At 56.5% G+C, this 27,368-nt stretch overlaps 1 protein-coding gene across 3 annotated transcripts; it reads right to left on the bottom strand.

The window, feature by feature from the left end:
• Positions 1 to 1,269: 1,269 nt before the first annotated feature.
• COLGALT1 (collagen beta(1-O)galactosyltransferase 1) lies at positions 1,270 to 27,263 on the bottom strand. 3 transcript variants are annotated; one of them, XM_078849653.1, is made up of 13 exons: positions 26,896 to 27,263; positions 15,434 to 15,544; positions 14,121 to 14,238; positions 12,426 to 12,560; positions 12,070 to 12,274; positions 10,389 to 10,508; positions 8,901 to 8,977; positions 8,536 to 8,642; positions 7,753 to 7,885; positions 6,716 to 6,843; positions 5,450 to 5,656; positions 3,055 to 3,146; positions 2,638 to 2,868 (listed from the first exon to the last, which is right to left on the bottom strand). In XM_078849653.1, exons 1-13 carry the CDS (start codon positions 27,111 to 27,113, stop codon positions 2,723 to 2,725), a joined length of 1,797 nt encoding a protein of 598 aa, XP_078705779.1. In that variant the 5' UTR covers positions 27,114 to 27,263; the 3' UTR covers positions 2,638 to 2,722. The 3 variants fall into 3 exon arrangements, with proteins under 3 accessions (XP_073175085.1, XP_078705779.1, XP_078705780.1); XM_078849654.1 differs by having other exon boundaries at positions 3,055 to 3,131; XM_073318984.2 differs by lacking the exon at positions 3,055 to 3,146 and having other exon boundaries at positions 1,270 to 2,868; positions 26,896 to 27,260.
• Between the last annotated feature and the right edge of the window lie 105 nt (positions 27,264 to 27,368).

Raw genomic sequence — 27,368 nt, 5'->3', positions numbered from 1 at the left:
TTGGAGCAGCTAGTCCTGGAACCTACAAGAGGAGAGGCAATTCTTGATTTAGTCGTAAGTGGAGCACAGGATCTGGTCCAAGAGGTGAATATAGCTAGACCGCTTGATAACAGCGATCATAATAATTAAATTTAAAATACCTGTGGCAGGAAAACCACCACAGCAGCCCAACACTGTAGCATTTAATTGCAGAAAGGGGAACTACACAAAAATGAGGAGGCTAGTTAAACAGAAATTAAAAAGGGAAGTGCCAGAAGTGAAATCCCTGCCAGCTGCACGGAAACTTTTTAAAGACACCATAATAGAGGCTCAACTTAGATGTACACCCCAAATTAAAAAACATAGTAAGAGAACCAAAAAAGTGCCATGATGGCTAAACAACAAAGTAAAAGAATCAGTGAAAGGCAAAAAGGCATCCTTTAAAAAGTGGAAGTTAAATCCTAGCGAGGAAAATAGAAAGGAGCATAAATTCTGGCAAATGAAGTATAAAATATAATTAGGAAGGTCAAAAAAGACTTTGAAGAACAGCTAGCCAAAGACCCAAAAAGTAATAGGAAAAAAAAATTTAAGTATATCAGAAGCAGGAAGACTGCTAAACAACCAGTGGGTCCACTGGATGATCACAATGCTAAAGGTTCACTCAAGTCCCCCACCGAAGAAGAAAAATGGATACACATGAAAGCAGGCAGCCACTCTCTCCCTGTAAGAGGACAGCACAGCTCCTTTTCTAGAGGATTCCTCAAGCCAGCACAGTGGAAGCAGCACTGGAACATGGAGGCACTTCTTAGTGTTCTAGAAGTAGGTCTAATTACACTTCAGGATGGAACTGATTGGTTCAGTACTGGAAATGCCAAACAAGGGTTCAACCTCTCTTCTGGTCAGATACAAATGCACCCCAACAATGACCATATATTTATTAGTCTATGGGAAAAATCAGCATTCTCACTCCAGCTCCTAGGACAGGGACCCACAGTGCAACTGCCAGTACCACACCTCCCTCAGCAGAAACCATGGAGTGAAAGGGCCATGGGGAATCAGGCTCCACTCATTTCTAGGGCTCCTCCAGGTCAGGGAGGAGGTACATGGGTTAGGCAGTGCAAGCAAGTTTGTACCACTGCTGCCAAGTTGATCAAAAGAAGACTTTACTCTCCAGGGCTGTGAAGCCAGCACTAGATTACAATACAAGTTGGTGCTTGAAGAAGTCAGCTCTTGCTGTGCTCCTTCCCCAGCACTCTGGGCTGTTTGTGAAGAAGCAAGAGACAGTTCAAATCATAGCCAAAGATTTTATAAAAACACGAAAAGTTTTGGTTTTACAGAAAGAGAAGACTTCAGCTTATATTAGGGCACATCATAAGCAGGAACTGCAGGATCTGGCAGCATTTCACCCCTCCTCCCCACATACCCCAAGAGAACATTCAAGGGTCATGAGCAGGGACCCCAGAAATCCATTTGCCAGGGGAAAAAATACATACTGTGTTTTTATAGAGAATCTTTGTTTTTTTCCTCAATGTAAAATTAACTAAATTTTACTGAAAGTACCAGTAGCACTTTTTCAATGTGCACAACCTCCCGCTCTTGTGGTTGATTTTTGAACGTGCTTTAAATACACATAGCTAAACATACTCCAATAAATGCTTGCGGTGTATAGAGGTTACTCAATGCCAAATAGGGTGTTGCATTTTAATGCATCTCAAATTTCACTTCAGCCTCCACACATGAGTAATTAAAGTTATAAAAAGATGCTAAAAACTTTAAAAGTCATCCCAAAGACCATGTCACTGAGTTTGGTAAGGACAAATTTAATGTTGATGGTAACCTGCTGTTCTGTACTGTATGCAGCAAGGCTGTAGGTGAAGTTTGAAGGCAGACAATCACAAAACACATGGAAAGAGCTAAACTGACTGAAAAGAAATGAAAGGCTGAAACAGCAGGGCCCTTGACAACAGTAAAGAAACAATGCACTGTGACTGGATCATTCCAGTGTTTTACAACTGTAAATATATCAATAAAACATTGTGTTCAACTGATACCTATATATTTTGTGGCTAGGGAAAAGAACGTTAAGTGTTTCATTTTAAAAATCCATGCCCCCCTCCCCCCCCATTATGGTTTTTTATTGGATAATTTTTTTGTTGTTTTTTTAAATCAGAGAAAACTAGGATCCCTGGTCATGAGATACATTCCTAGCACAGATACACACATGGCAACAGAGGCAGGAAGACCAATGTCTTATCCCGTTTCAATTTCCTAAACCAAAGAATAAAACTTCTCCACTACAACGAGCAACCGTGTAAAGATCTGTGCTGAACCACAGAGCAGTGGCTGAATTGAGGGACAAGGCAAACCTGACTTTCTCCAGCATTCTCTCTCACACAGAGTCCTGCAATAGCAGAGGTCAGCAGGTCTTCAGCCATGACACTCATTGGCTTTGTCATCTAAGTGACTTTACCATTATATTCTTGGACAGAACGAAGCCCCAGTAATCCCCAGGGAAGGATGTTGCTATACCCCTTTCCCTGCTTTCTACCCCTGCTCCAACACACACCCTTCCTTATCACGGTCAGTCCCTTCATCCATTTCCTAGAAGGGGCCTGCTTTGGTCATAGCTCATCCCGGGCTGTACTGTCAAGAGGTGATTGGAGCACATCTGAGTTCTTGGCCTCCTTGCTGAGCTCCTGCTGTTCTTTCATTTTCTGGGATTTGGCACGGTCCCAGTCAGTTTTTACTCTCTCATTATTCCAAACCACAGAGGTCTCAGTGTCGCTGATGTAGCCATCATCACCAGTGTAATGTGTTGGGTAAACCAGCAGTGGTTCCACTGAAAAGGCCAGCAAATTCCGGTTTTCAAAATGTTCCATGTATTCAGAGCTGTTCAGAAAAGGAAAAAAAAAGTGGTGGTGGTGGGGAAAGGTGTCATGTCTTCTGCATTTACCCTACAATCCATCTTCAGCCTCCCGCACCAGTGCATTAATCCCTCCATCTACCCTGCTTCACTCCAGACACTCCTCATCCTCCCACTGCACACTGTGGCATTCAAACCACACATCAACTTACTTAATCTTCTAACCCACAATCCTTCCAGCCCGCTCCCAAGAGGGGGACATTCATCTTCCAGAAGTGTTTGTCTTTCCCTAAAAGAACAGCAGCTGTGGAAAAACATGGCAGCTCCAACAATTCCTAAGAAATGAGTGTTTTAGAGCCCTCTCCAACCCCCACCCAAGTAGCTCCAACCAGATCTCAGCCTCCTGGGGCATAACCAGGCTACAAAAGCCAGAAGCCATCTTGTTACTACTGTCATGTGGGAATGAGCCTAGGATAGTCAGGAAAAACACTGCTTGAACCAGGCAGTGTTGAGCAAGATGGTCTGAAGGTGTGATGTCAGCTCTCACTGACAGGGCTGGGTGGCCCATTTGATCCTCAGTAAAGTGGCAGATTTTAGAAGCTGTATCACGGAGCAGACTGGACTGCAAGTCCCTTCACAGAAATTCCAGTACGGTGATCAAGTCAGTCAACAGTAAAGGGCTACAGCAGGCTCGTGCCCTTGCTGTGCAGGAACCCCAGTGGCCTCCTTGGATTAGAATTAGAACCAGCCAAAGTTTTTGGCATTTAACAAATGGCTTTTTTGTCAAAACAGAAAATTCTGCAGGAAGTGTCTGATTTCACCCACGTTTCTCAGGTATTCATTAAAAAACCCCATGGGTGCTGAAGACAAACATTTCTGGTTGTTCAATAAAAATATCAAAAAGCTTTAAGAAAAATTAAGAAAAAATATAGGTATGTCAATCACAGTTAACTCACATGATTAACTCAAAAAAATTAATCACAATTAATTGCACTTGTTCTATAATACCAGTTGAAATTTATTAATTTTTTTAATCGCATGACAGCCCTAGAAAAATGTTTTCATTCAAATTTTTCATAGGAACGGTGATGTGTCATTCCATATTCTTATTAAATTATGCTTATGATACAAATATGACATAACTGAGATACACTTTATGTCAGATGGCTCATGTGAGATATCATTAGAGGTTATGATTTATTGAATGCAATTATCCAATCTGTATGCCTGTATCATTTCTGTATCTGAAGTTAGGAATATTGACTATGTATCCGTATTTCAACCATGCTACTTTGGGTGACACTCACTGCTAACAGTTCAGATACAACAATGGAAAAGCCAGACAGGGCAGATGGCCCATCAGCAAGGGCAATAAGCTGTGAAAAACTTGGCCTTCCTGTGGATGTTCCATACTGCCATTGACTCATGGACGCTGTGATCCTACAGAGTCAGGGGGTCTTGCCGCCGATACTAAACATTACCTGGGACGACTTGTAATTTTTCACTGTAAGGGAAGGGGGTGCCAAGTTTGGGAAAAAAGGATTCCTGCCTTATGTAAATCCTATTTAAGGGTGGGGAGGAAGGCAAACAAGACTCCTCCCCCTTCATGGCCTGTCTGCCCAAGAAGAAAGACTGCAAAATGTAAGGCAAGGTGGGAGTCCAGACTGAGACAGGGGTCTAGTCTGAAAAGAACTATAACTGGAACTCTGAACCACAGAAGCTTTGCAAACTGCCCGCAACAATATCTAGGGTGAGAAATACTATTTGTAACCAATTTCTTAGTGAAACTAGCTTAGTTTGCGTGTTTGATTTCGTTTGCTTATTCTACTTTGTTTTGTTTGTTACCCCTTTTAACACTTAAAATCTGCCTTTTATAGTTAATAAAATTTGTTTATTATTAAACCCAGATTCTGTAATTTCTAACGGGGTGGGGACGGGGAGAAGTGTGCACATCTCTCTCCACATTGAGGGATGGGGCAAATTTCATAATATATCTTTAGGTCTGCACTCCAAGGGAGGTTGACATCTGAGTACTGGAGCAAGTCTCTTAAGCTCATCTTCCTAGAGCTGATCTGCAGCTGTGTGTGAGTGACACCGACAGACACGCAGTTTTAAGTTCCTGGCTCAGCAAGACAGGCTAAAGGGGGCCCATGCTGGCAGAACAGGTAGACTCAGTGGTTTCTAGGCACATCAGGTGGCTTCCCAAGGGGTCCAACCCATCACAGGAACAATAACCATTTCCTCAATCAGCTCTAGTTAGAATCTCTCATAACAAGTTCTCATGCTGCTTCCAGGGACAAGCAGGAAAGCTCTGCAGTACCCTCACACCCACTCCATATGCTACTACTGGGATAGGTGAGGCTTCACTGCCAAGTTCAGAACACAGGGGTTATTCCCTGTTCAGCTACAGCAGCTGACTACAGACTCCATCTCCGACCACCGCTGAAGCAGCAGCAAAGAGTTTTTTCAAAGCTCTGCCTGCAACAGGCTTCTCACTTCAGAATACAATGCTTCAGGATCCCTTCCCCCTCGCACCCACCCTTCCTATAGGCTGATACACCCTTCTTTCCACAGCACTAGGCCCCAGAGGATGCAGTCCAGACTCACACAGGGTGTTTGTCAAACATGACAGGAAGAAATTCATCCACCGGTAACATCTTGGAGAGTGGCTCAGCCGCCAGCAGCTTCTGGGCACCCTGCAGTGAAATCACATAGGCTAGAGTCCAGTAGGAATAATCTGCCTCCACCAGGTTCCGCACGTGAGGCACAGACTTCTCTGGATGCTCCACCTGCATTCGCTTCCTCCCAATGTAACTGGGGGAGACAGACAGCAGCACAAGATTATCTTTTAGAAAGAGACTCACATTCTAGCTCAGGGGTCTCAAACTTCATTGCACTGCGACCCCCTTCTGACAACAAAAATTACTACAGGACCCCAGGAGGGGGACAAAGCCTGAACCCATCTAAGCCCCACCACGGGAGGGGAGGGAAGGGGGCAAAGCCAAAGCCTCACTACCCCAGGCTGGGGGGGCCAAAGTCCAAGGGCTTCAGCCCCAGGCAGGGGGCCTGTAATCTTAGCCCTGCCACCCAGGGCTGAAGCCCTCGGGCTTGGGGCCTGGGCCCCAGCAAGTCTAAGACAGCCCTGGAGACCCGATTAAAATGGGGTCCCGACCCACAGATTGAGAACTGCTGCAAGCAGCAGTTAGGATGGAATTCTCTGGTCAGCTTTATGCAGGAGGTCAGATCAGATGATCTAATAGCAGTGGCCTTAAAAAAAAAAGAAAAAAAAAAGAAAAAAAAAAGAAAAGAAAATCTATGAAATCCCCATGCCTGGAATCAGTCAACATAGGTGGAGAGCAGAGGTGGCAGGTATCCTTGTAGCATAGGGCAGCAACTTCTGGCATAAAACAAACCCACTGTCTGGTTAACATGGTACATGGTCCTCTCTGATGTTGTGTTTGTGCATGGTAGAGAAATCTTGTGTAGTCATTAGTGGGTGAGCCTATGCTCTGAACAGAGTGCAGCTCAGCCTTCTCACCAGCACCCAGGCTCTACCAGAATTGTTCCATTGGAGCTGTTGGTAACAGGGAAATCAATGACCCCTCTGTTCCCAGTCTGCCAAGTCATCAAAGTATCACTCTCTCCTTATTCAAATCCCTTTCAAAAAGCCACTTCTTCCTAATGCCTACAAAAAGCAAGTTTTTAATAATCAACGGGTAGGTTCTCGCTCTTTTAGACTGCAAGCTCTTTGGGGCAGGATTTATGTATTGTATAACACAGTGCGTACTGCCAGAGATAAACAGATAATTAAAGACAAGTGCCCAGGGAAGCTGAGTAGAACATCAGTATAATGTTCTGATCTTCTGCACTTACATCAAGTCCCAGTCCAGACCCTCTTCTTCGAGGTCATACATCAGATTCATTAGCCGTCGTTTAAAGAATATTTCAAACCGCAGGTCATCCTCAAACACGACTGATTTCTCCAGCCCTCTCTCCACAATCTAGCAGAACAGAAGCCAAGTCAGAGAACCTGAAATGCCTGCCCCTCCTTCGCACCACCCCCCGTGACATGTAATTTATCTCCCCTTCTTTCACAGCACTGGTATCTATTTTAGTGCTGAGGAATTAGCTCTCTTTTGCCCCCCAACCTCTTCCATGTGTATTCCCTTTTACCACCTCTAGGGCACATCAAGGCATCAAGAGGAAGGTTCAGATTGTCAGTTATTTTTAGTAAAAGTCACAGACAGGTTGTAGGCAACAAACAAAAATTCACGGAAGCCCGTGGCCTGTCTGACTTTCACTAAAAATAATGGGACGAGGCCTGACGAGGGGATGACTGAAGCCTGAGCACTGGGGTGGGGGAAGAAGAGATGAGAGTCTGAACCCCGCTGCAGGGCCTCCTGCCACTCATGGTGGCTGAAGAGGAAAACGTCATGGAGGTCTCTGAAAGTCACAGAATCCGTGACCTCCATGACATAATCTTACCCTTAATCATGAGATCTGCAAGACTGCTCCCAACCTGATGTGTATAAATATACCCATTGTGGCTCACACAGTAACCCAAAAAACTAGAGGAGGGCACCACCCTGCTACCTACACACTCCTCTCACCCAACTGAACAGCATCAGCATGTGAATTCCTGCTCAATGCAGGGGTTATGCAAATCTCTGGATGGTCCTGAGCATAAATCCCCACCACCTCCCACAAGACTGTACGTCCCTGCTTATCTTTTGTGCAACTGAAAACCCCCTGCCAAGAGCAGTGGGAATGCTGGAAATGGTAGAACCATGGCAGGAGCACAAACTGAAAAGGTTCTTGTTTGGCCATCACACCCACACTGAACAAGTGTTCTGAAGGGGTCAGAAGCACCAAGATTCCTGGAGCTCTCCTGAGAATGCAGACTCTCTCACCTCCTTCCAGATTTTGTAGTGACTGAGGAAGCAGCCCAGCTCCCCTTTGGTGAGTGGACGGCCGTGGTATGGATCCTTATATCCTGGCAGCATCTGAATCCCCATGGCTTCCACCTCACTGCTGTTCATGGCTCTGCAAACAAGCACAATGTGGTTAATGCCTCCGTCAGCACAGAGCAGCAGCTGGCTTTGGAGTCTCTGCTAATGCTCATAAATGCAGCTTCTCTCCCCAAGAAATCTCCAGGCCACTTTATTTTAAGACTCTCTCTTTGCAGAAAAGATGAGAAACAGAACAGAAAATGCTAGGATTACTCATTCTCACAGTCATTTTAGAAAGAATGCAGGTAGTTTAGGTCAATACAACAGTTGTTCTGGCAACAGCTCAAGGCACTAGACAGCCATTGTCTTGTTTCCTCACCCTGAGGGAGCTTGTGTGCACATGCAGGGAAGGCATTATTAGAGGAACTATACAGGCTATTCACTCAGCAGCCTCTTTGTCCATTGACAGGGTGGGATGAAGGGAGACAAAGCCTTACAATCCACAAGGGGCTTCTGACAGCAGAGAACTTTGGGTGTCAGTGCTTCCCAGTCACTTCATAGAGAGTCTAGCTCCTCCTTCTTCCCTCCACCAAGCAATGGAGTTGCCCTACTTCCCTGCATCTCCAAGAGACAACATCAGCTCCTCCCAATAAGTCCACCCTCCAGGAACCCTCATTGGAATATTCCAGTTCCTTATTATCAGGTGCTGGACTGGGCACATGCGTGTTCTCTGGATGCACTCACTTTCCATCCACAGCCTCAATGATTTTGCAGTCGATCTGCTGCTCGTACAGCGTCCGCAGCATTCGCTCTCGTCGATCTGCCCTGCGCTTTAAGTTAATCATGAAAACCTGAGGAAATAAAATCCATGGCCATGATTGTGCAGGGAGGTCCCTACCACACCCAGGGAGGCAAGAACTCAAGTGCAACCTTGCTGCATCTTGCACTGAACACAAGGGAAGAGATACCCTGTGCTTTATTAAGACCTAGCAATGAAGCTCAGGCATTAGAGAGTCTGAAGTGACCACAGGAGGAAGCTCAGCTTGTGCAAACTAAACACTATTCTTCATCTCAGTAACATGCCTGTATGGAGCAAAGTCCTGACTCACCTCATCAAAGCTCATCTTGTCAGGGACCTTGGGCAGGACGGACAGGTATTGTGAAGGTTCCACCGGAGGGTTCTTCACTAAGGGAAAACCGAGAAATGGAACGTAAATGGGTTTCTGTAAGACATTATCTTCCAGGCATAAGGCCAAGGGAACCCTCTTAGCCCCCACAACTCCAAATGGGGCACAGCTACTGCCACACTAGGAACAGCCCTCCAAACAAACCACCACAGAGTAACCAGGTACAAACAATCCACTGAGGCGTGAGAAAGAAAAGGATCCTCTAATTTTCTGTTCCACGACTGATCTCCTATATCCCTTCTCGCTGCTAGCCTTTGGTCAGTGCCCCACAAGTGCCTGACATGGATGTTTACGCTTATTAGTCCTGTTGACTGACGTGTTGCGCTCTCGTTTATTATTTACTTCAGGTTTTTGCTCTTGTTGGGAGGAGATTCTCCAGCCTCAAGGAGTGAGCAAAGAGTACTCAACAAATTAATTAGAGAACGTTTGCAGGCAGATCTGAACAGGAAACCACTGTCTAGAGCTGCATTTACAGAAATATTCTGCCTCTAAAGACAAGGAGAATGCAAGCTTGTGCAGCTGAAGCCATGCTCTGTGTGCAGCCAATAAAAAAAAAAAAAATCAAAGGAATAAACCTCTGGCATCAAACTCTCAGATACATAAAACTATTTTAAAACAGTTAGTATTATCCTATGATCTGGGCTCTCCCTCTTGCATTACTCAAATTTACAGAGATGTGTTTTTAAATGGCTAGGAATCAGTCCCCATCCCTTTAAGTGTTGATAGGGAATGGTCAGTAAAGGAATCTCTGTGCAGCCAGGACCAATATAGAGAGATACTGTGAACCGTACCTAGGAATATACCCAGGGGAGAAAACATGGAGTCTAACACACTCCCTATACCATACACACCAGAATTCAGACCACCACACACACACACACAGAGCAGAGTGGCTGGGCACTGCCATACAGGCCTTGCAGACACCAGAGGCCAAGAGGGGGAAAAACTGAAAGAGGCCTGTGTGGCAAACTGCAGTCACAGGAGACGAGGGGCCCTAAAGGTTAGTGGAAAAAGCAACATAGTCAAATCAGGAAGAAACGCTCTCTGTTTTTAAGTGGTACAAACAGCAACCACAGGAGCTGAACAATTTACCCAGATGTCAACAGGCAAGACACCATGCTGCTCCCTCACTACCTGCAGCTCCAAGCATGGCCAAGGGAACTGTGGAATCATTTGAGGTAGAGCTTCCATAGAAACTACCATTCTAGCCATTCTGCTTTAACAATTCCTCAATACATTTTCCTCCTTCCATCCAACCACCAGCTTTGAGGAAGCTGTGGCTGAATCCCCAGGACAGAGACAGGTCCCAAATTCAGAATGTCAGAAGTAAGAGGGAAGAAGGAAAACTCTCTAAGCAATTCCCAGTCCAAGCCTATGAATGTTCTGTTTCTGTTGGCATCCAGCACTTACCCATAATCTCCAGCTGCACGTGCATGAAGCTTTCCACCTCATCCCGCATGGTGCTATGGGCTCTCAGTGGCACCGGCAGGAAGCCATAAACCTCTTTGTTGCATACAAACATCTGGACCTCTGAAGTTAATATACAGAGAAGATGCTAGTAGGACACTGCTCGAAACCCACTCAGTGGCAAACCCAGCCCACATCATGGAACTGCATAAGGCACCCATGTCCCTGGCTTTCATAAGTCAGCCCAATAAGACCTCACATGGTCTGCATGAGACAACTGCATTAGAGGGGCATATTGTGCAGTGGCCTGTACTCTAAGCTGTCCAAAATAACAAAAATGCCAACCCAGTCCATTATATACAATTGTTTACATAAGTACAAGAGACTGACACTCACTGGATTGTTAAGCTGAAAGAGCTGTGCTAAAGTCACAGGGTGGCTTGAGTTAGGAAACGTTTGTAGTTGAAATCACTTAAATGGGGTTTTCTTGGTTACTGTATCATGGAATGATGTCTCCTTTCCTTTTTGAACATTGCTTCTTCACTATGTCACTAAAAAGGTCAGGGGGACAGGGGAGCAAGCTTCTCCATCCTGGTTGCAGCTCCCCTACCATTTCCTGGAACCCTGGGATCCGCCATGACACCATTGGGCCTTTGTCATCTTGATCCTGAAAGATGATGTGACCAGGCCAGGCCAGAGAAAGGGAACCAAATGACATCATCCCCTCCATCGGCTTTGCCTAAACCTTGAATGTCTGAGATGTGAGCATTGGGTTCCAGCTATCGTTCCTCCCTCATGTCATTTTCCTTCCTTGCCTTATTTCTTCTGTTTCTAACTTCTCTTTTTGCCTTTGGCCTAATAAGAGTCTGGCTTTAGCTGGCCAAGACAACTCCACATTTGCACACTGGTATGACAGGAGAAGCAACTAAACGCAATTCTTTAAACAGACCAACACTGGTAAAAGTTTGCCATGTCTCAGAGTAGCTGATAAGATCATTTACTGGTCCTATAGTTTCCCAGCAGCAAGGTTGCAAGCCAAAAACAAAACCCTCACAAAACCTAGCAGAGACAGATGCTGTATTTTCTATCTTTTCTACTCTTCTCTTTCCATTTGTGTGCATTTATCTTGTTTGGTATTAAAGGAAACAGGACTTTCAACAGCAGCAGCTGCTCCAGACCATCTAAACTAACTTTCCTCTCTTCTCCCTCATCTCCCGACAAGAGGGCAGCTAATACCATCTAAAAAACTATAAAGCAAGTGTTCCCCCCCCATAAAATACTCTATGCAACTAAAAGGAATAAGGAAAGCTATTAAAATGAAAGCCTGTGTTAATGCAGTACATTTCAAATCCTTCAATTGTTTTTAATTCTTTTTCTGACTTTAAATGGTTAAAAAGATTTTATAATGGTGAGCATTACAACAATAGGAGTCATAGCAATTACTTGATATGAGACGCCAAACCATGCCTAACTGAACTATTGAGCACTGCAACAGTAAACAAGGATTTTGTTTATATCTTATCCCTTGTTGGGCCCAAGGCATCCCCTTACCAACACAGCAGACAACCTAATCCCCCTTCGGAAAAGGATGGCTGCAGGCTCCTCATCTCTCAATCCAGAGCAGTGCTACAAACCCAGCCCATGCTAGCAAGAAGTGCATAAGCAGCAATATCCATTAACTCACCTGCCTGCTTGCAGGCAAATGCAAACACAATGATGTCATCAAAAGACCAAGTGTAATCTCGGTGTGGTGGGTAGAAGGCAAGGTCCTGGGAGGCCTCTTTCCGCAGGTCAATCAGGAAAGTGGAGTGCACCATGGGGACAGCAAAGCAGCCACGGCGATCTCGTTTTCGAATGGGAATGTAGGCAGGAGTGCGTTTGTAATAACCCTAAAAAGGGAAAAAGGAGCCTCTTGCAGGAGCCTTTATGAGGGGGGCAGCTGGGAGCTGCTCATGCACACAATGGATCCTGTATGCAAAGTCCTACTGTACACAGGGACTGGAGGAGGAACGTATGTCAGAACCCCAGGCCTCCTCCTACCTGCGAGGTCATTCCACACCAGAAGTTAGAATAAGCAGCACGAGAGTCCAACATGGGTGCCACTACAGTCTTGTTCTCTGCCATCAGCAGGCCCAGGGTGTCTGGGTTTGTCAGGAGATTATCTGCATCCACAAACTGCAAACAGCAAAGAGAGACAACAAGTACAGTCAATTCCAATGCAGCTAGTCCGGTCCCTGCGTCAGCCTGGTGTGCTCCACCCTGAGCCATTCCTATGTAAACCCTGTGAATGCTTTCTAACTGCTCCCAAAGACACTCTCAGAATGTCCACTGACCCTAGGAGCTCCACACTAACTAGATATTATTGCTTTCGTTTTGATAAACACAGGTATTTCTGTTCCTCATTCTCAGTGCTGACAGGCAGGATCCATCAGCCAAGCCTGGAAACACATGGACTGCTGAGCCACAAAATATCCCATGCCAGCACATCAGTATAACACAGGCAGTATTTGAGTCCAAATGGATTTCTATTACCTAAAGCCCAGTCACAAAATTCTCTTAAAGGCAGCTGCTATTCCAAATAGAGAAAAAGAGACCCCTCTCAGAAGAAGTGCACCCTCAAGGGAGAGGTTCCTTAAATTCAACTACAGTCCTTCCTGTTTGGACGTGAGAAACACAAAGATAGGTTTCAGAGTAACAGCCGTGTTAGTCTGTATTCGCAAAAAGAAAAGGAGTACTTGTGGCACCTTAGAGACTAACCAATTTATTAGAGCATAAGCTTTCGTGAGCTACAGCTCACTTCCTCAGATGCATATCGTGGAAACTGCAGCAGGCTTTATATATACACAGAGAATATGAAACAATACCTCCTCCCACCCCGCTGTCCTGCTGGTAATAGCTTATCTAAAGTGATCATCAGGTTGATGATCACTTTAGATAAGCTATTACCAGCAGGACAGCGGGGTGGGAGGAGGTATTGTTTCATATTCTCTGTGTATATATAAAGCCTGCTGCAGTTTCCACGATATGCATCTGAGGAAGTGAGCTGTAGCTCACGAAAGCTTATGCTCTAATAAATTGGTTAGTCTCTAAGGTGCCACAAGTACTCCTTTTCTTTTTACAAAGATAGGTGTGACAGACATTTATATGTACATTAACTACATTCATACCTAAGCCAGTTAGATCATAAAGCTACTAAAGAAGGCTACAGCCTCCAAGCCCTCCTGGTTTGGAGCAACATCTTCACAACAGCAATATTTTAAAGATGCTTCCACTTCTCCAAGCAGGCAGGAAAACACTCATTTTCATGCCACTGTCACCAGCATAGTTACTGCATGACACTGCATTGATAGCAATTCATTGGTCAAAGAGAGGCACCAGCAGAGCCCAGCTTCATGCATCTGAGGGACACAGAGTGCTTGCAGGGATCCAGTCAAGGACATCATATGGATTATTCCCACCCACTAGGTTATCACCATATATTGGTCGCTGCCAAAAGCGGAACACCGAAGTACGTAGATAATGGGCCATGGACTGCCTGGATGCAGTCTGGCTATTCCTGTGCTGATGTAGCTCTGGTGTGCAGGGCCAGGCTAGTGTAATCAGCAGCATTAGCCCAGGTGAGAGGCAAACAGAAACCTGCACAACTGATCTTGGATTTGGTTTGAAAATGGAAAATGACTGGACATAAACATAGCATCTGCCACCACAGTACCAAAGGCAGGGAGATTTTCTTACCAAGATGTAGTCAGCCCACATGTCCCTGGCAGATTTCAAGGCTGCTTGTCTGAGCTTCATCACGTGCTCATAGCGAGAATTTGACCAGTGCTTCAGGCCTTCCTCATCCAGATAGGACCTGCCAGGGATTAGTCTTTGTTAAAGTCCCAGCTGGGTTTATCCCTCCTTACTGCTTTTCCCAAAAGTTACATGATGTGAATATGTAGCTGGAATGAACTCAGCACAAGTGTCAAATCTGAGAGGTGAAAGGCAAGCTAGTTGCAAAAGCCGCCCAGCCCTCCCCTTTAGCCACACCACAATCCAAGAGGTCAGTAATGTCATGGAGGCCCCGAGACTCTACAGAAAAAGGAAGGCATTTGATAGACAGACATGTCTTGTTGGTCTCTATGGACTCAATTAAACCCTTGGGCTAACAGAATACCCTCTATATGTTGTGGAGACCATTGATGCAGCAGAGTCAATTGCTCTGACACACCAGTTTATGAGCATCTCTGAACAATCTTGTCTACAACTGCAGCCAATCCAATCCTGCCACAAACAGTGACTTCTATCAGAACCCTGACCTGCTCTCCAGCACACTGCTCCCAAGTGACAAGCATGCTGAATGGTCTAAAACAAGGAAGATCAGATAAGGCAGAATTTAATGCTGTCTCCTTGGTGTCTGCAGATTTTGAAAGGGAAACAGATTTTTTTTTTCTTATACATTCAAAAAATGAGAATATTGAAGAATTTACATGGGATTCTCGATAGCACTTGGAGACCAGCTCTGTTCAGTAATTTGCAGGTAGGTCTGCAAGGCTGTATGACCTGGGTGAGCTTCTGACTGTATGACCTGGGTGAGCAGCTTGACTTTCCTATCTGGAGCAAACACTGCAGCAATCATCCTCCCATCCCTGGCACCCCCTCCCACCATTTGAGTGCATGTCTGTGAGGTCAAGGGAGGTCATTGATGGGAAGGAAGCCAGTGCTTAGAATGGAGCCAGTGCACTTGCTGGGGGGAAAAGGGGTTCAGTCATTCACCCATCCTCACTTTGAGAGTTCAGCAGGGCTAAGATGAAACTTAACAAAATCACATGCCCCAGAGAAACAAGGATCATCAATAAACCCTATCTGCTCTCTGGCCCTGGGACAGTCTTTTACAATGAATGCCTACCCCTCCCACAGAGGTTAACTCCACCTTTAACCTTTTAATTTACCCTTTTACTGAGGAAATCAATAAACCTGAGCAGCTGTCTCTCTTCCCACTGAATGCAGATTCATTGGCAGGCAAGTTTAGCCAGGTGCTGGTAACAGTCTCTGAGGCAGGGTCTCACCTGGGCTCCTCCATCGGCCTCCACTCCACATAGTGATACAAGGTCTGAACATTTATCAGCCATTCTCGTAGCACAGCCGTTGTGTTGTCAGTGTTGTGGTCTGTTGCCACCCTGAAAAACACCCAACAGTGACACACTGCTAAGTAGGGACATGAACCCTCCTGGCGCTTTCCCCCATGCCCTGCAGGGGAAGCTGGAGCAATGCTCTTGGTTAAGGCTACGATTCAATTGTGAGTATTTTTAGTAAAAGTAATGGACAGATCACGGGGGAGAGGAGAAAATCACAGTCCCATGACCTGCGGGCACTATGGGGGCAAAGCTGGGAACCCGCCACTGCCAGTGAGGGGATAAGGAGCCCCATGGGGGGAGAGGCAGGGAGGACACCGGCGGAGAGGGGGGGAAGCCCTGCAGGGCATCGCTCTGGCTGCTACCCAGGGGGTGAGGGCATGGAGTCCCGGGAGGCCCACTGCTGCTCCGGTCACCGCCAGGGATGAGGGAGCCCTGGGGCCAGACACATTGGCAGCTACTCAGGCGGTCCCTGGGGCCAGCTGCCAAGGGCCACCAGAGCAGTGGCCAGTGCCACTGGCTGCAAGACTGCCCAAGTGCCTGACTGCAGAACTGCTATAGCAGTGGCCAGTGAGGCTGACCCAGGCTGCCTGAACATCTGGCTCCGGGGCCAGCTGCATGGGTGGCCCTGGGGTCAGCAACACTGGCCACTGCAGAAGTCATGGAATCTGTGACTTCCATGACAGACATGGAGCCCTACTCTTGGTCCATGCTGCCTCCCGTCACACCCTGCAGGAGAGTCTGAGGTAAATCCCACCATCTCATATAGTTTTGCATCTGCAAAGCTGCTCATTTCCCCTCTAGGTTCCACTCAGCCCACAGGAGACACCCATGTTCCCAGAATTCTGGGCTCTCCATTCTAACCCTGCTCCTCCTCATACCCTATTGAATCAGGAGCCTCTTGTCCTCTCTCATCCTCTCTAGTGCAAGGTTTTGCTCTAATGTAAGAAAACCAGGCAATCAGCATCCCAGACACCCTATTCTAACCCAGTCTCGTTGAGAATGGATCCCCAACACAAGAGGCACAGTTGTCTTTAACCATAGTAGCAAACAGGGGTGGGAGGTGGGCATACCTTCACTCTCCACTTTCTAAGCATACAATTCACCCACCAGGGAAAAGGGGCTCACTGAGCCCTGGGACCACTCCTTCAGCCACCATGAGGTGGCAGGAAAAGTTCTCTTCCTCAGTCTATACTTAACTCAAAGTGGTAGAGAGTCTGCAGTAATGCCTTTCGTTCCTGCTGCTGTAACGCAAGCTCCAGTGGGAATTTCAAAGCAGGTACTAAATCCCTTGGGTAAGATACCTTCCCTGTTGACAACACTACCCACCCAGCTCATCCATGTAACAGCCACATTATTTCTCTAGTCGCACAGAGTGCTGGCTACATGCACTTGAAGCTGTTAAAGCCCAGACACTTGGGGCAAGTTGGCAAGTATTTCATTTGGGCCAAGGTGGCTTTAAAGTGCTAATCAGCAACCTAGAAAAGGTAACAGGACTCTCCCATCCAACAATACCCAGATTGGCCCAGGGTCTCACTAGAATCCTGTCTGTTCTCAAGAAAGGCCCCAGGCCCACAGCGTGGGACTGCAGGGAGCCGGCAAAGGGAATTGTCTGAATCTCACCAACCCCCAGAGCCACTAAATGGCCCGCAGTGCGGCAGTGGGAGAAAATCACAGGCGGGTCCCGAGCCCCATCAGCTCCTTCCGGGGCCAGGGAAGGGAACAAATATGTGTGGAGAGAAGCCAAGATCCTAAGTACCTGGGTGGGGAGGGAGAAAGTCCTGCGGTGGCAGGGTGGGTCCTGGTAATGTGTGTGAGAGATTCCCAGAGATAGGAGTCCTGTGAGGGCTGGGCAGGGATGCCCGGGGCAGATACCAGGGGGGATGCCCGGGGTTGAGGGGGATGGGCAGATACCAGGGAGGATGCCATGGGGACAAGATGCCCTGGGGCAGATGCCGGGGGGCAGGGGAGAGAGGGGAATGCCCTAGGCAGGTGCCGGGGGCAGATGCTGTGGGGGGGATGCCTGGGGATGGATACTGGGGAGGATGCTTGGGGTAGGGGGGCTGGGCAGGTCTCGGGGGCAGATGCTGGGGCAGGGGGGAGATGCGCGGGCATGGATACTGAGTAGGATGCCCAGGGGTAGGGAGGGCTGGCCAGGTCCTGGGGGCGGAAGCTAGGCAGGTCCCGGGGGCGATGCCTGGGGGTGGGGGGCTCAGCGGGGATGCCAAGGGACAGATACCAGGAGGGATGCCTGAGGGTGAGGGGCTGGGCGGGTCCCGGGGGCGGATACCAGGAGGGATGCCCGGGGGTGGGGGGGCTAGGCGGGTCCTGGGGACGATGCCCAGGGGCGTGGGGCAGATACCAGGGGGGCAGGTCCCAAGGGCGATGCCCGGGGATAGGTGGACTGAGTGGAACCCGGGTCGATGCCCGAGGGCGGGAGGACCAGGCAGGGATGCCAAGCGACAGATAAGGGGGGGTGATGGCAGGGAGTATGGGGGCGATGCCCAGGGGCAAAAGGACTAGGCAGGGATGCCAAGGGGCGGACACGAGGGGGGGCGATGCCTGGGGGTGGGAGGTCCCGGGGGCAAAGCCTGGGGGTGGGGAGAACTAGGCAGGGATTCCAAGGGGCAGATACGGGGGGGCGATGCCTGGGAACGGGGGGGGGGGGAACTAGGCAGGGATGCCAAGGGGCAGATATGGGGGCAGGGATACCTGGGGACGGACTAGGCAGGGATGCCAAGGGAGATACCAGGTGGTGGGGGTCCTGTGGTTAGCAGGGCTGGGCAGGTCCTGGGGACAGGAGAACTAGGCAGGGATGCCAAGGGGCAGATACGGGGGGGGGGAGCGATGCCCGGGGGGTAGCGGGGCTAGGCAGGGATGCCAAGGGGCAGATACGGGGGGGCGGGGATCCTGGGGGTAGCAGGGCTGGGCGGGTCCCGGGGGTGGGGGGGACTAGGCAGGGATGCCAAGGGGCAGATACGGGGGGGGGGGGGACGATGCCCGGGGGGCGGGGAGTCCCGGGTGGGGGGGACTAGGCAGGGATGCCAAGGGAGATACGGGGGAGCGATAGGTCCCGGGGCAGGGGGGACTAGGCAGGGATGCCAAGGGAGATATAGGGGGGCGATGCCTGGGGGGCGGGTAGGGGACTAGGCAGGGATGCCAAGGGGCAGATACGGGGGGGGGGGACGATGCCCGGGGGGCGGGGAGTCCCGGGGGGGGACTAGGTAGGGATGCCAAGGGAGATACGGGGGGGCGATGGGTCCCGGGGGGCGGGTAGGGGACTAGGCAGGGATGTCAAGGGGCAGATACGGGGGGGGGGACGATGCCCGGGGGGCGGGGAGTCCCGGGGGGGGGACTAGGCAGGGATGCCAAGGGGCAGATATGGGGGGGCGATGCCCGGGGGGGGACTAGGCAGGGATGCCAAGGGGCAGATACGGGGGGGGCGATGCCCGGGGGGGGACTAGGCAGGGATGCCAAGGGGCAGATACGGGGGGGCGATGGGTCCCGGGGGCGGGGGACTAGACAGGGATGCCAAGGGAGATACGGGGGGGCGATGCCCGGGGGGCGGGTAGGGGATTAGGCAGGGATGCCAAGGGGCAGATACGGGGGGGGCGATGGGTCCCGGGGGCGGGGGGGGGACTAGGCAGGGATGCCAAGGGAGATACGGGGGGGGCGATGGGTCCCGGGGGCGGGGGGGGGACTAGGCAGGGATGCCAAGGGAGATACGGGGGGGCGATGGGTCCCAGGGGCGGGGGGGGGACTAGGCAGGGATGCCAAGGGAGATACGGGGGGGCGATGGGTCCTGGGGGCGGGGGGGGGGACTAGGCAGGGATGCCAAGGGGCAGATACGGGGGGCGGGGGTCCCGGGGGGGGACTAGGCAGGGATGCCAAGGGGCAGATACGGGGGGGCGATGGGTCCCGGGGGCGGGGGGACTAGGCAGGGATGCCAAGGGAGATACGGGGGGGCGGGGGTCCCGGGGGGGACTAGGCAGGGATGCCAAGGGAGATACGGGGGGGGGCGGGGGTCCCGGGGGGGACTAGGCAGGGATGCCAAGGGGCAGATACGGGGGGGGCGATGGGTCCCGGGGGCGGGGACTAGGCAGGGATGCCAAGGGGCAGATACGGGGGGGCGATGGGTCCCGGGGGCGGGGACTAGGCAGGGATGCCAAGGGGCAGATACGGGGGGGCGATGGGTCCCGGGGGTGGGGGGGGACTAGGCAGGGATGCCAAGGGGCAGATACGGGGGGGGCGATGGGTCCTGGGGGCGGGGGGGGGGACTAGGCAGGGATGCCAATGGGCAGATACGGGGGGCGGGGGTCCCGGGGGGGACTAGGCAGGGATGCCAAGGGGCAGATACGGGGGGCGGGGGGTCCCGGGGGGGGGACTAGGCAGGGATGCCAAGGGGCAGATACGGGGGGGCGATGGGTCCCGGGGGCGGGGGGGGACTAGGCAGGGATGCCAAGGGACAGATACGGGGGGGCGGGGGTCCCGGGGGGGACTCGGCAGGGATGCCAAGGGGCAGATACGGGGGGGCGGGGGTCCCGGGGGGGGACTAGGCAGGGATGCCAAGGGAGATACGGGGGGGCGATGGGTCCTGGGGGCGGGGGGGGACTAGGCAGGGATGCCAAGGGGCAGATACGGGGGGCGGGGGGTCCCGGGGGCGGGGGGGGGGAGACTCGGCAGGGATGCCAAGGGGCAGATACGGGGGGCGGGGGTCCCGGGGGGGGACTAGGCAGGGATGCCAAGGGGCAGATACGGGGGGGCGATGGGTCCCGGGGGGGGACTAGGCAGGGATGCCAAGGGGCAGATACGGGGGGCGGGGGTCCCGGGGGGGACTAGGCAGGGATGCCAAGGGGCAGATACGGGGGGCGGGGGTCCCGGGGGGGGACTAGGCAGGGATGCCAAGGGGCAGATACGGGGGGGCGGGGGGTCCCGGGGGGGGACTAGGCAGGGATGCCAAGGGAGATACGGGGGGGCGGGGTTCCCGGGGGGGACTAGGCAGGGATGCCAAGGGGCAGATACGGGGGGGGCGATGGGTCCCGGGGGCGGGGGGGGGACTAGGCAGGGATGCCAAGGGGCAGATACGGGGGGGCGATGGGTCCCGGGGGCGGGGGGGGGGACTAGGCAGGGATGCCAAGGGAGATATGGGGGCGCGGGGGTCCCGGGGGGGGGACTAGGCAGGGATGCCAAGGGAGATACGGGGGGGGCGGGGGTCCCGGGGGGGACTAGGCAGGGATGCCAAGGGAGATACGGGGGGGGCGATGGGTCCCGGGGGCGGGGGGGGGGACTAGACAGGGATGCCAAGGGGCAGATACGGGGGGGCGGGGGGGGAGACTAGGCAGGGATGCCAAGGGGCAGATACGGGGGGGCGATGGGTCCCGGGGGCGGGGGGGGGACTAGGCAGGGATGCCAAGGGGCAGATACGGGGGGGCGGGGGGGGGAGACTAGGCAGGGATGCCAAGGGGCAGATACGGGGGGCGGGGGTCCCGGGGGGGGACTAGGCAGGGATGCCAAGGGAGATACGGGGCGCGGGGGTCCCGGGGGCGGGGGGGGGGAGACTCGGCAGGCATGCCAAGGGGCAGATACGGGGGGCGGGGGGTCCCGGGGGGGGACTAGGCAGGGATGCCAAGGGGCAGATACGGGGGGGGCGATGGGTCCCGGGGGGGGACTAGGCAGGGATGCCAAGGGGCAGATACGGGGGGGCGATGGGTCCCGGGGGGGGGACTAGGCAGGGATGCCAAGGGGCAGATACGGGGGGGCGATGGGTCCCGGGGGCGGGGGGGGGGACTAGGCAGGGATGCCAAGGGGCAGATATGGGGGGGGCGGGGGTCCCGGGGGGGACTAGGCAGGGATGCCAAGGGAGATACGGGGGGGCGGGGGTCCCGGAGAGGGGACTAGGCAGGGATGCCAAGGGGCAGATACGGGGGGGCGGGGGTCCCGGGGGGGGGACTAGGCAGGGATGCCAAGGGAGATACGGGGGGGCGGGGGTCCCGGGGGGGGGACTAGGCAGGGATGCCAAGGGGCAGATACGGGGGGCGATGGGTCCCGGGGGCGGGGGGGGGGGGACTAGGCAGGGATGCCAAGGGGCAGATACGGGGGGCGATGGGTCCCGGGGGCGGGGGGGATTAGGCAGGGATGCCAAGGGAGATACGGGGGGGCAGGGGTCCCGGGGGGGCACTAGGCAGGGATGCCAAGGGAGATACGGGGGGGGCGATGGGTCCCAGGGGGGGACTAGGCAGGGATGCCAAGGGAGATACGGGGGGGCGATGGGTCCCGGGGGCGGGGGGGGGGGGGGACTAGGCAGGGATGCCAAGGGGCAGATACGGGGGGCGGGGGTCCCGGGGGGGGGACTAGGCAGGGATGCCAAGGGGCCGATACGGGGGGGCGGGGGTCCCGGGGGGGGACTAGACAGGGATGCCAAGGGAGATACGGGGGGGCGATGGGTCCCGAGGGCGGGGGGGGGGACGGACTAGGCAGGGATGCCAAGGGGCAGATACGGGGGGGCGGGGGTCCCGGGGGGGGACTAGGCAGGGATGCCAAGGGGCAGATACGGGGGGGGCGGGGGTCCCGGGGGGGGACTAGGCAGGGATGCCAAGGGGCAGATACGGGGGGGCAATGGGTCCCGGGGTCAGGGGGGGGGACTAGGCAGGGATGCCAAGGGGCAGATACGGGGGGCGGGGGGTCCCTGGGGGGGGACTAGGCAGGGATGCCAAGGGGGAGATACGGGGGGGGCGGGGGGGGGGACTAGGCAGGGATGCCAAGGGGCAGATACGGGGGGCGGGGGTCCCGGGGGGCGACTAGGCAGGGATGCCAAGGGAGATACGGGGGGGCGATGGGTCCCGGGGGCGGGGGGGGGGACTAGGCAGGGATGCCAAGGGGCAGATACGGGGGGGCGGGGGGTCCCGGGGGGGGACTAGGCAGGGATGCCAAGGGGCAGATACGGGGGGCGGGGGTCCCGGGGGGGACTAGGCAGGGATGCCAAGGGGCAGATACGGGGGGCGGGGTCCCGGGGGGGACTAGGCAGGGATGCCAAGGGGCAGATACGGGGGGGCGATGGGTCCCGGGGGCGGGGACTAGGCAGGGATGCCAAGGGGCAGATACGGGGGGGCGATGGGTCCCGGGGGTGGGGGGGGACTAGGCAGGGATGCCAAGGGGCAGATACGGGGGGGGCGATGGGTCCTGGGGGCGGGGGGGGGGACTAGGCAGGGATGCCAAGGGGCAGATACGGGGGGGCGATGGGTCCCGGGGGCGGGGGACTAGGCAGGGATGCCAAGGGGCAGATACGGGGGGGCGATGGGTCCCGGGGGTGGGGGGGGACTAGGCAGGGATGCCAAGGGGCAGATACGGGGGGGCGATGGGTCCTGGGGGCGGGGGGGGGGACTAGGCAGGGATGCCAATGGGCAGATACGGGGGGCGGGGGTCCCGGGGGGGACTAGGCAGGGATGCCAAGGGGCAGATACGGGGGGCGGGGGTCCCGGGGGGGGACTAGGCAGGGATGCCAAGGGGCAGATACCGGGGGGCGATGGGTCCCGGGGGCGGGGGGGGACTAGGCAGGGATGCCAAGGGACAGATACGGGGGGGCGGGGGTCCCGGGGGGGACTCGGCAGGGATGCCAAGGGGCAGATACGGGGGGCGGGGGGTCCCGGGGGGGGACTAGGCAGGGATGCCAAGGGAGATACGGGGGGGGCGATGGGTCCTGGGGGCGGGGGGGACTAGGCACGGATGCCAAGGGGCAGATACGGGGGGCGGGGGTCCCGGGGGCGGGGGGGGGGAGACTTGGCAGGGATGCCAAGGGGCAGATACGGGGGGCGGGGGTCCCGGGGGGGGACTAGGCAGGGATGCCAAGGGGCAGATACGGGGGGGCGATGGGTCCCGGGGGGGGACTAGGCAGGGATGCCAAGGGGCAGATACGGGGGGCGGGGGTCCCGGGGGGGACTAGGCAGGGATGCCAAGGGGCAGATACGGGGGGCGGGGGTCCCGGGGGGGGACTAGGCAGGGATGCCAAGGGGCAGATACGGGGGGGCGGGGGTCCCGGGGGGGGACTAGGCAGGGATGCCAAGGGAGATACGGGGGGGCGGGGTTCCCGGGGGGGACTAGGCAGGGATGCCAAGGGAGATACGGGGGGGCGATGGGTCCCGGGGGCGGGGGGGGGGACTAGGCAGGGATGCCAAGGGGCAGATACGGGGGGGCGATGGGTCCCGGGGGCGGGGGGGGGACTAGGCAGGGATGCCAAGGGGCAGATACGGGGGGGCGATGGGTCCCGGGGGCGGGGGGGGGGGACTAGGCAGGGATGCCAAGGGAGATATGGGGGGGCGGGGGGTCCCGGGGGGGGACTAGGCAGGGATGCCAAGGGAGATACGGGGGGGCGGGGGTCCCGGGGGGGACTAGGCAGGGATGCCAAGGGAGATACGGGGGGGCGATGGGTCCCGGGGCGGGGGGGACTAGGCAGGGATGCCAAGGGCCAGATACGGGGGGGCGGGGGGTCCCGGGGGGGGACTAGGCAGGGATGCCAAGGGAGATACGGGGGGGCGATGGGTCCCGGGGGCGGGGGGGGACTAGGCAGGGATGCCAAGGGGCAGATACGGGGGGGCGGGGGTCCCGGGGGGGACTAGGCAGGGATGCCAAGGGGCAGATACGGGGGGGCGATGGGTCCCGGGGGCGGGGGGGGACTAGGCAGGGATGCCAAGGGGCAGATACGGGGGGGCGGGGGTCCCGGGGGGGACTAGGCAGGGATGCCAAGGGGCAGATACGGGGGGGCGATGGGTCCCGGGGGCGGGGGGGGGACTAGGCAGGGATGCCAAGGGGCAGATACGGGGGGGCGGGGGGGGAGACTAGGCAGGGATGCCAAGGGGCAGATACGGGGGGGCGATGGGTCCCGGGGGCGGGGGGGGGACTAGGCAGGGATGCCAAGGGGCAGATACGGGGGGGCGGGGGGGGGAGACTAGGCAGGGATGCCAAGGGGCAGATACGGGGGGCGGGGGTCCCGGGGGGGACTAGGCAGGGATGCCAAGGGAGATACGGGGCGCGGGGGGTCCCGGGGGCGGGGAGACTCGGCAGGGATGCCAAGGGGCAGATACGGGGGGGCGGGGGTCCCGGGGGGGGACTAGGCAGGGATGCCAAGGGGCAGATACGGGGGGGCGATGGGTCCCGGGGGGGGACTAGGCAGGGATGCCAAGGGGCAGATACGGGGGGGCGATGGGTCCCGGGGGGGGACTAGGCAGGGATGCCAAGGGGCAGATACGGGGGGGCGATGGGTCCCGGGGGGGGACTAGGCAGGGATGCCAAGGGGCAGATACGGGGGGCGGGGGTCCCGGGGGGGACTAGGCAGGGATGCCAAGGGAGATACGGGGGGGGCGGGGGTCCCGGGGGGGGACTAGGCAGGGATGCCAAGGGGCAGATACGGGGGGGCGGGGGTCCCGGGGGGGGACTAGGCAGGGATGCCAAGGGGGATACGGGGGGGCGATGGGTCCCGGGGGCGGGGGGGGGGACTAGGCAGGGATGCCAAGGGGCAGATACGGGGGGGCGATGGGTCCCGGGGGCGGGGGGGGGACTAGGCAGGGATGCCAAGGGGCAGATACGGGGGGGCGATGGGTCCCGGGGGCGGGGGGGGGGACTAGGCAGGGATGCCAAGGGGCAGATACGGGGGGGCGATGGGTCCCGGGGGCGGGGGGGGACTAGGCAGGGATGCCAAGGGGCAGATACGGGGGGGCGATGGGTCCCGGGGGCGGGGGGGGGACTAGGCAGGGATGCCAAGGGAGATATGGGGGGGCGGGGGTCCCGGGGGGGACTAGGCAGGGATGCCAAGGGAGATATGGGGGGGCGGGGGTCCCGGGGGGGACTAGGCAGGGATGCCAAGGGAGATATGGGGGGGCGGGGGTCCCGGGGGCGGGGGGGACTAGGCAGGGATGCCAAGGGCCAGATACGGGGGGGCGATGGGTCCCGGGGGGGGGACTAGGCAGGGATGCCAAGGGGCAGATACGGGGGGGCGATGGGTCCCGGGGGCGGGGGGGGACTAGGCAGGGATGCCAAGGGGCAGATACGGGGGGGCGGGGGTCCCGGGGGGGGACTAGGCAGGGATGCCAAGGGGCAGATACGGGGGGGCGATGGGTCCCGGGGGCGGGGGGGACTAGGCAGGGATGCCAAGGGGCAGATACGGGGGGGCGGGGGTCCCGGGGGGGACTAGGCAGGGATGCCAAGGGGCAGATACGGGGGGGGCGATGGGTCCCGGGGGGGGACTAGGCAGGGATGCCAAGGGAGATATGGGGGGGCGGGGGTCCCGGGGGCGGGGGGGACTAGGCAGGGATGCCAAGGGAGATACGGGGGGGCGATGGGTCCCGGGGGCGGGGGGGACTAGGCAGGGATGCCAAGGGGCAGATGCGGGGGGGCGGGGGTCCCGGGGGGGACTAGGCAGGGATGCCAAGGGAGATATGGGGGGGCGGGGGTCCCGGGGGGGACTAGGCAGGGATGCCAAGGGAGATATGGGGGGGCGGGGGTCCCGGGGGCGGGGGGGACTAGGCAGGGATGCCAAGGGCCAGATACGGGGGGGCGATGGGTCCCGGGGGGGGACTAGGCAGGGATGCCAAGGGGCAGATACGGGGGGGCGATGGGTCCCGGGGGCGGGGGGGACTAGGCAGGGATGCCAAGGGGCAGATACGGGGGGGCGGGGGTCCCGGGGGGGACTAGGCAGGGATGCCAAGGGGCAGATACGGGGGGGCGGGGGTCCCGGGGGGGACTAGGCAGGGATGCCAAGGGGCAGATACGGGGGGGCGATGGGTCCCGGGGGCGGGGGGGGGACTAGGCAGGGATGCCAAGGGGCTGATACGGGGGGGCGATGGGTCCCGGGGGCGGGGGGGGGACTAGGCAGGGATGCCAAGGGGCAGATACGGGGGGGCGGGGGGGGGGAGACTAGGCAGGGATGCCAAGGGGCAGATACGGGGGGGCGATGGGTCCCGGGGGCGGGGGGGGACTAGGCAGGGATGCCAAGGGGCAGATACGGGGGGCGGGGGTCCCGGGGGGGACTAGGCAGGGATGCCAAGGGGCAGATACGGGGGGCGGGGGTCCCGGGGGGGACTAGGCAGGGATGCCAAGGGGCAGATACGGGGGGGCGGGGGGGGGAGACTAGGCAGGGATGCCAAGGGGCAGATACGGGGGGGCGGGGGGGGGGAGACTAGGCAGGGATGCCAAGGGGCAGATACGGGGGGGCGATGGGTCCCGGGGGCGGGGGGGGGACTAGGCAGGGATGCCAAGGGGCAGATACGGGGGGGCGGGGGGGGAGACTAGGCAGGGATGCCAAGGGGCAGATACGGGGGGTCCCGGGGGGGACTAGGCAGGGATGCCAAGGGAGATACGGGGCGCGGGGGTCCCGGGGCTGGGCGGGTCCCGGGGGCGGCTCTCACCACAGCGCCGTTCGCTCCTTCGGGTGCCGCAGCCGCTCCAGGGCCCCCAGCACCGGCGGCAGCGCGTGCGCCGCGTTCCGGGCGAGCAGCGCGATCAGCACCCGGGGCGCCTGCAGCGGCGACTCCGGGCTCCACCGCTCCTCGGGGAAATAGGCGCCGCCCGGGGCCGCCAGCAGCAGCAGCAGCAGCCGCCGCCAGAGCCCGGCGGCCGGGTCCATGGTGGGTCTGGACGACCTACACAGCTGCCCTCCGACAGGAAATGGAAATTAAAGGCAAAGGGAAGATGAGCCCGGTACTCGCCACAGTCTCCCCCTAGGGGCACCTCCCCTTTAACAAGCATTCTTACACGCCGACAGGAAAGGGTCCGAGGACGGACACCCCCTCGCCTTTCCCGGCGGCTGGAGAGAGCCCACACGTAGCGCCTTAAAGGGATGGGGCCAGGCTCCGCCCCACGTGAGCCACGTGCCGCTTCC

This window comes from Lepidochelys kempii, chromosome 20, assembly GCF_965140285.1.
Source record: "Lepidochelys kempii isolate rLepKem1 chromosome 20, rLepKem1.hap1, whole genome shotgun sequence".
Classification (NCBI taxonomy): Eukaryota; Metazoa; Chordata; order Testudines; family Cheloniidae; genus Lepidochelys; species Lepidochelys kempii.
The sequence above is the reverse complement of the archived record's forward strand: the minus strand, read 5'-3'. Positions and strand labels throughout refer to the sequence as shown.

Excerpts from the sequence above, each read along its gene's own strand:
- COLGALT1 (XM_073318984.2), bottom strand. The coding sequence starts at position 27,113 with ATGGACCCGGCCGCCGGGCTCTGGCGGCGGCTGCTGCTGCTGCTGCTG. Across the intron at positions 7,886-8,535 it reads ATTGAGGCTGTGGATGGAAA|AGCCATGAACAGCAGTGAGG; the intron begins GTGAGTGCATCC and ends GCTTGTTTGCAG. Across the intron at positions 6,844-7,752 it reads ACTACAAAATCTGGAAGGAG|ATTGTGGAGAGAGGGCTGGA; the intron begins GTGAGAGAGTCT and ends CTGTTCTGCTAG.